Consider the following 8,916-nt stretch of genomic DNA (forward strand, 5'->3'; position numbering starts at 1 on the left):
CTTTGTAACTAGCCAAATCGTTCAGAAACAAACTCAGGCACCGTCAAGGTAATACAGATTGCTCTCGGGCCCCAAAGACTAGGTCTTGCTTACTACTCCCTCTGTAACTTCTTATAAGATGCTTTTAGAGTCCATAACAGTGTCAAAAAAACATCTTATATTAAGTTGCAGAAGGGAGTAGTAGGCACTAGTTTAGACTGGTGATGTTCAGTTGTAGATAACAGATCCAGCGGCCACTCTCCATTCTCCAACAACAAAACTAAATGCACATCATACATGACAGGTTGTCTTGTTAAAACAGTTGAGGTGTACACATGCTGCCCGGTTTAGGTTAAGATCACGGGTGACCAGGTTTTTGCGTGCAAAAGAACACAAATACATATATCGATATATGGTTCTACAGGGAGAGGAACTCGTCACGAGTATTCAGGTCTCTGATTTCGCTGGCTTCACCTTCTCTGTGAGAAATTGCCGAATATGCTCACGCTTCCAGTTGTCAATCCTGCAAGTTCGGTTAGTTTTAGTCATTGAACCGATGAAGTGAAAAAATGGTTTTACCATGAGTTAAGCATGTTGAGCAAACCACAAGATATTTCATCTATGATGAAGATGGAAAAATAGTGCGCCAACCGGAAATTATGCCATTTTAGCAAAGGACCTAGTGCTCAACGTCCTACTGCAGCTTCATAGAACATTCCAGTACCAGTATACCAACCAGTTTTATGTCTGTGCTGTTATGTTCAAATAATAAGCAGTACTCGGACAATAACATATATAATATTCCCTTGCCTATTGCATCATCCATCATATTATACGTTGAATTATGTCGTGGGGAGAGAGGATGGACAATATAACAGCAAATGACATGCGATAAATGGTAACAAATTGAGACAGAAGTGTTATTTTAATTCTTATCGAAAGAACGATGTCCAAGAATGTATGTTATCTCCCCAGGTAACTAGGAAGTTATAATCGAATTGCCTTGTAAGGAGTTAAGTAGAACTTGCCTTATAGTCTCCTTCTGTTCACCCTTGTCGTCAAGCATTATGAGCTTTGGTGGAGAGCCATAAGCATACCGAGATTCTACATAAGGGAAGGCATCTTTATCCTCTTCAAGGAAGCCAACAACTTCTGGATAAAACACCAGCTTTCTCATGCATACTTCGATAATTGCCCCGGAGTATACAAGCTGCAATACCAAGCACCAGAAGATATTATATCAAGTGAAGTGCACTGCTATAATGCATGTTTAGTGTTCATTATCAACCTTCAAAGCATCCTATAAATCTAGTGCAGTGTAGGATATAGTTTCAAGTTGAGCCTTAAAATCATCCTGTAACATCCTAAAGAACATGTTCCTCTGAAAATATCCAATCAAAATAAGCCCCTATTTGGCACCTCTAACCTTCATTTGCCTTGAATATATCTTCCAAGAAGAGAAAACAAAAAATATATTAAAGAACACTTAAGGCGATAAGATCTTAGGATAATTCACACTACAAATCCAGCAACAATCAGAAAACAATACAACATGTACTCTACACCCAAAAAGGAAAACTAGTTCTGGTTGCAGCTTATGACAAGTAAAACCAGTTGTCACCAGGTTGGAATTCATGGAGCTTCATAGGTCATACCTTGCTGATAGAATCATCTGAATCCTCCGTGCAACATTTACGACAGTCATCCACTAACTCTGCGACCATAAAACAAATATGTTGTTAAAAGGACGATTGGAACAACTAGCACGTGTGATGAAGAAAAAGGAATCCATTGTGACTTGCTTTCCCAACAGACGGTGACTGACTTCTAAAGGAGCAACTCAACAAAAAAACTTTCATCCAAGACGAGCAATGAGCAATCTAGATACAATATATTTCTTCACATTAATCAGATTTCAATCCAGCTAGCTTCAGAATGCTCCTAGCCAAAATTGTCAAAACAACTGTGACAAAAAATAAAGGAGGTTCCATAATCAACACTGCCTACAATTTTTTTACATGTTACGGAATGAAAGTGAAACCCCCACATTTCAAACACCGCCTTGGCTGTGTGCATCAATCGATGCAGAGGTTGGGGGGTGACCCATCCTTTATCTAGAAAGGTTCAAAAACCGCCCTATTCTACAAGTGAGAACAAACCTCAAAGTTCCCACTACATCAGCGTGGAATAAGCTATTTAATTCAAGCTCTCCCACAAGTCACGGCCCCCAAATCGACCAAATCGCAATTTCAGAGCCGGTTTCAAGCTTCAGTTGCAAAAGGGCGTCCCAGATGCCTGAAGAAATTATCATATAAAAAACCTCAAATCCACCAACTCCAGGTCCACTATTCCTGTCTCCCCGAAGTAATTTGAGATCTATTTATAAAGGCTCGGTGGTCTAAGAACCACACATTCCCACCCCAATTGGGTTTCCTCGGGCTAACGAGAACTAATTTCCCGGCTGCAACCGCGATATAGTTACGACCCAACCCTCACGGATCTATTCCGCACCACAGGTCAATCGAACTACGAGAGAGAAATCACATCCGGGAATCACTCCTACCTACGCCTCGCTCGGTTTCAGATCGCAATCGTGACGAATGGATACAGTAGAGGGGAGAGGCAGTAGCTACGCACGCACCTTGGTCCTTGACGAACTCGGCGAGCGCGTTGCAGTCGGAGCAGAGGGCGAGGCCGGTGAACCCCAGCTCCTCGCACTCCCTCGCCCCGAGCCGCTCGGCGCCGCGGGAGAGGCCGGAGAGGCAGAGGAGGAGCACGGCGAAGGCCGCCGCTACGGACGGAGATCGAACCATCTCCCTCGCCCGACCTCGCGACCGACCAAGGGCTTGGAGCTCGCGGGCACCACCAGGAGGAAGAGGAGGAGGACGACGGCGACGACTAAGCGGCAGCGCCTTTCCGGCCTGCTTCCACCCCCGCTGTTTTTTCGGAAGAGGCCCGTGCGGAGGAACCCCGGAATCAAAGCCCTCCATGAGCCCCCAACACGGCCCAAATATATTTCAATGGGCTCAGTTATATGTTTTTCCTTTTTTTGCGAGCCGCATGGGCTTTCGTGTCCACGCGAGGGACGGCGCTGGTTTCCGTTCGCGGGCGCGCGTCGTGGGACGCTGAATCGCTGCTCGTAGTACCATACCGGAAGTTTAATCGGAGCGTCACCGGTTTATTAGATGGAGTCTGCCTACATTATTGTCAACACGAGGATCATGCACGGCTGTCATCTGTGGAAGATGCCAAAGCGCACAAATAAAAGAGGCCACAGAGCCCAACCCGTGACCTAGCACCAAAAAGTGCACGCGGACGAAAAGATGGCCTCCGAGCCCAGCCGTAAACCGCACGGACCAAAATGATGCAGCACGATGCGGTTATATCTCCAAATGAAAAGAAGATATCCCCAATCGTCCCCCGGGTTGACCCCAAATAAAAAGAAGATAACCCCAACCGCACGGACCAAAATGATGCAGCAAAAAGATCCCCTATGAGGGCACAGTCGTAAGAAAAAAGAGCAATTGCATCCCCCAGGTTGACATGTGCTATACATTAGCACCTGGCTTTTTGTTCAAATTGTGAAGCGCAACTTGTAACGCCCACGATGCGGTTATATCTCCAAATGAAAAGAAGATAACCCCAAATGCTATATCCCCAATCGTCCCAACTGGGCTCCACTACTGATCAACCGGAAACAAAACATAGTAACGACCAAGGTACTCGTCGAACTCCCACTTGAGCTCGGTTGCGTCACCTGCACTGGTATCGGAAACGAAACATAGTAACGACCAAGGTCCTCGTCGAACTCTCACTTGAGCTCGGTTGCGTCACCTGCACTGGTATCGTCGGCACCTGCAACTGTTTTGGAAGAATCTGTGAGTCCTCTGTGAGTCACGAGGCTCAGCAATCTCACACCCGCGATATCAACACTATTTAAGCTTATGGGTAGGAAAGGGGTAATGTGATGGAGCTGCAGCAAGCACTAAGCATATATGGTGGCTAACATACGCAAATGAGAGCGAGAAGAGAAGCAACGCACGGTCGAGAAGCTAGAAATGATCAAGAAGTGATCCTGAAGCTACATACGTTCAAGCATAACTCAAGACCGTGTTCTCTTCCCGGACTCCGCCGAAAAGAGACCATCACGGCTACATACGCGGTTGATGTATTTTAATTAAGTCAAGTGTCAAGTTCTCTACAACTGGACATTAACAAATTCCCATCTGCCACATAACCGCGGGCACGGCTCTCGAAAGTTATACCCTGCAGGGGTGTCCCAACTTAGCCCATCACAAGCTCTCACGGTCAACGAAGGATATTCCTTCTCCCGGGAAGACCCGATCAGGCTCGGAATCCGATTACAAGACGTTTCGACAATGGTAAAACAAGACCAGCAAGACCACCCGACTGTGCCGACAAATCCCGATAGGAGCTGCACATATCTCGTTCCCAGGGCACACCGGATGAGCGAAGCGTACAGGTACCAACGTAACCCAAGTTGCCAAGGGACGGTCCCGCACGGTGCTCTAGTTTGGACCAACACTCAGAGGAGCACTGGCCTGGGGGGGTTTAAAATAAAGATGACCCTCGGGCTCGCGAAAACCCAAGGGAAAAGGCTTAGGTAGGCAAATGTAAAACCAAGGTTGGGCCTTGCTGGAGGAGTTTTATTCAAAGCGAACCGTCAAGGGGGTCCCATAAATCCCCAACCGCGTAAGGAACGCTAAATCAAGGAACATAACACCGGTATGACGGAAACTAGGGCGGCAAGAGTGGAACAAAACACCAGGCATAAGGCCGAGCCTTCCACCCTTTACCAAGTATATAGAGGCATTAATTAAAATAAGAGATATTATGATATCCCAACATATCCATGTTCCAACATGGAACAATCTTCATCTTCACCTGCAACTAGCAACGCTATAAGAGGGGCTGAGCAAAGCGCTAACATAGCCAAACAACGGTTTGCTAGGAAGGTGGGCTAGAGGCTTGACATGGCAATATGGGAGGCATGATAAACAAGTGGTAGGTAGCGCGACGTAGCGATAGAGCGAACAACTAGCAAGCAAAGATAGAAGTGATATCGAGGGTAATGGTCATCTTGCCTGAGATCCCGCTAGGAAGAAGCACGAGTCCATGAAGAAGACAAACGGACGTAGTCGAACGAATCCTCACAACTCCGGAACGAAACCGAAGCTAACGAGAGAAGCAAACAACATGGTAAACAACCATCACATAAACATGGCATGATGCACAATCAAGCATGATGCATGTCCGGTTTAATGAGGCATGGCATGGCAAAGTGCAACAAACAACACTACAAATTAAGTGGAGCTCAATATGCAACGAGTTGCATATTGACGAAACACCACATTCAAGTTATTTAGTTCGCTCTCGTTTATGTACCCAACAATATTAAATGTTATTAAACATGGCAAGGGGTGAAGCACAATAAAATACCTATCTAGGCAAGTTTAAATGAGGCCGGAACAACAAACAACAATTCCGGAAAATCCCCCTGTGCATATATTGATTTGGTACTGTTCTGCCCTAAACCATATTTTAGAGTTGTTAAACAAATTGTGAAGTGCTAATGACAGAGGACAGAACCATACAGACACTTACTAGCAGCACAGTCTTGTTGTTACGCACGCATGCACATCGGGTATAGTGAGCATGGCGATGACTTAGGAGGACACCGATGCACACCGGGTTTTGTAAAGTATTACGAAGCAAAAGGAACATCACATGATAGCCAAGGTTCACTCGAATATTATTCGTGTAATCATAGGGACCGATATGGATATCCATGGTTCCGCTATCGGTCATTGAACAAAGGGGTTTCGTTCATGTCTATGATTTACCGAACCTACAGGGTCACAAGCTTAAAGTAATCACGATCTGTTGAGTGTTAGTAGGACGGGAGTGATGAGAATATATTTGTGGAATTGTTTTATTAATATCCGGAATAGTTTCGAGAGGTCCCGAAAGTGTTTCGGTGTCACCAAAAGGGTTTCCGTTAATATCGGGTATTATATATATATATATATATATATATATATATATATTGGTGGAAAATGTTTTTGGAGATGTTAAATTATATATATAATGTTCTGAAAATGTTTAGAACAAAAATATATTTAATTTAATATCAACGGGCCAAATAAGGCCAAGAGGTGGAGAAGGATTGGGCCACAAGGGCCCAACAAGGGAGGCGCCCCCTCTTTCCTATAAGGGGGCCGAATCCTACTTGGAGGGGGAGTCCCCCTCCCTTGGCCGGCGCCCCAAGGGGGCTCTTTCCCCCTTGGTGGCAGCCCCCTCTCCCCCCCCCCCAATCCTGTATATACTAGAGGATTTCCACCCTATTGGCATACAAGTTTTGGAGCCTCCTCTAGTTGATCTAGTGCACGTTCTAGTTGGTCCCAGTTGACTAATTAGAGCGAGCCATATCCACCACTAATCCTCATAATTAGAAGCCCTGTGTTGTTCTAATCTCCTCCCTCTAATTCTCCGACGACGATTAGCTCTAGACGGTGAAGCGCTGCCGTATAGTGAAGACCGTACGCTTGCAACCAATTAGAGAGGTCGTGCTCTCGGTCTTCTGTTCGAGGGATCATTCGTGGGCGGTTCATGGGACCGTCATCAACATTCGAGGGACTTCAAGTATGATCTACACCGACTCGTCTACCTCTGCTGCACTCCCGGAGTCTGTAACGATCATTGATCACAACCCGTTATGCATCTTCATATTTTTCCTGGGTGATCGTAGGGCGAATTTTTTTGTTTTCTACTACGTTTTCCAACATAGGCGACACCAGGGGAGAGCCAGTCAGGCCTCAGGATGCTGATGCCGACCTTGACGGACCATCTTGTGAAGACATGAATTAACATGTATCTAGATAACAACTAACATAAGGAACATGAAGTGCGCAATAGACTAAACTTCTTGGAAGCACATAAAAAGGTAGAAAGCATATTTTCTAAGGTTCCATGAATAAAAAGTTCAGTATGTGATCAGTGCCACATATATTTCTTTATCATTCAGAGGAAAATGATCACACTATTTGTTCTATATATGTGCAAAAATTTATGATGACGTAGAGAATGATGAGGAAAATGCGCACACATGACAAGAACAGAGCTAATGTTGCCCCTCCACCATCTCCTATGCCATCGTCTACCTCCCATCAGCAACGCATCAGCCTGCATGGAGGCCAAACCATCAGCGGGTCGAGCCGGAAGGTTTGGTGTAAAGAGTAAATGTAACAATGTAAGTTCCTTCTTGCAATTCAGTTGGTAATTTCAACATGATTCCCATCCAATGCAGATTCAGGTTAAGGTACAGAACCTAAATAAGAAACTGAAAGTTTTGATCTTCCATTTTTAGTGTTGAACCTAAATAAGAACCTAAATGGAGGAGTACCATATACAATGACTATGGATAATGTCCACTATTAACGCCTCGCTCAGGCGAGCAAGTCAGCCTCCAATCGTTACCTGAAAGAAGAAGTCGAGACCACAATGGGAGGAGTAGACCGGGACCCTCCCACGGAGGTGAAGAGACTATCCAGTATCGAACTCCACAATTACGCATGACAGGAAAATGTGTCTCTTTTTCTTCGAAAGGAAACTATTTTTGATTCTTCACAGATGTTGCATTTTAAAGTGATTGCAACTATGAACTCACGCCCTGGTTTAATTGGGTTACAACACAACCCTCAACTCTTAAATTTTTTAAATTACCCCTCTCAGCTGGTCTAAAGGTGATTTCGGCATACACGGTAGGTATTTGACTGAAATTTGACCAAAAATTCAAAGTGTCTAGAAAAAATTTGAATACATTCTAAAAAATAAACACCACCATGCTGACCAATTTGGGAAAGTTTAAACTTTTGACAAAAGGATTGAAAAATATAGTAGAATTCCAATTGCAGGCCCTTTTTTGTCAAATTTTAACAATAAAATCGAAGTGACCAGAAAATTTTGAAACATATATGTAAAATCAACACTACCATGCTCACAAATTCTGGAAAGTTTCACACTTTTTGACAAACAAATTTAAAATTACAGCTGGAATTGATTTTCAGCCCCTTTTTGACGAATTTGGACAAAAAAATAAAGTGTTTATTTTGATGCACGGCCAGGAGGATGCCTAGGTTTATTTTGATGTACAAGACAGCTTATTGTCCATTATTGCACATGGTTGAAAATGTGTTCTTTCTATGCGAACGGAAACTATTTTTTGATTCTTTACAGATATTGCATTCTAAAGAGAATTGCATATTTCAACTTTGAGGTCATGCCCTAGTTCAATTTACAACCCCGAACTTCAATAGCGGTTAGAACATAACCCTTGATGTCTACTATACAACTTTATTCTTGTAGACACGTGTTGGGCCTCCAAGCGCAGAGTTTTGTAGGACAGTAGCAATTTTTCCTCAAGTGGATGGCCTAAGGTTTATCAATCCGTGGGAGGCGTAGGATGAAGATGGTCTCTCTCAAACAATGCTGCAACCAAATAATAAAAAGTTTCTTGTGTCCCCAACACACCAAATACAATGGCAATTTCTATAGGTGCACTAGTTCGGCGAAGAGATGGTGATACAAGTGTAATGTGGATGGTAGATATTGATTTTTGTAATCAGAATAATAAAAAACAGCAAGGTAGCAATTTATAAAACAGAGCACAAACGGTATTGCAATGCTTGAAAATGAGGCCTAGGGTCTGTACTTTCGCTAGTGTAATCTCTCAACAACGCTAATATAATTGGATCATATAACCATCCCTGAACGTGCAACGAAGAATCACTCCAAAGTTCTTATCTAGCAGAGAACATAAGAAGAAATCGTTTGTAGGGTACGAAACCACCTCGAAGCTATTCTTTCTGATCGATATACCCAAGAGTTCGTACTAAAATAACACCAAATAATTTCAGA

The 8,916-nt window shown here is 43.9% G+C and overlaps 1 protein-coding gene across 1 annotated transcript; it reads right to left on the minus strand.

The window, feature by feature from the left end:
* Positions 1–206: 206 nt before the first annotated feature.
* Positions 207–2,952, minus strand: LOC109741862 (uncharacterized). Its single transcript, XM_020300948.3, has 4 exons — positions 2,621–2,952; positions 1,635–1,693; positions 1,008–1,189; positions 207–502 (listed from the first exon to the last, which is right to left on the minus strand). Exons 1-4 carry the CDS (start codon positions 2,790–2,792, stop codon positions 427–429), a joined length of 489 nt encoding a protein of 162 aa, XP_020156537.1. The 5' UTR covers positions 2,793–2,952; the 3' UTR covers positions 207–426.
* Between the last annotated feature and the right edge of the window lie 5,964 nt (positions 2,953–8,916).

This window comes from Aegilops tauschii, chromosome 3 (assembly GCF_002575655.3).
Source record: "Aegilops tauschii subsp. strangulata cultivar AL8/78 chromosome 3, Aet v6.0, whole genome shotgun sequence".
Taxonomy (NCBI): domain Eukaryota; kingdom Viridiplantae; phylum Streptophyta; class Magnoliopsida; order Poales; family Poaceae; genus Aegilops; species Aegilops tauschii.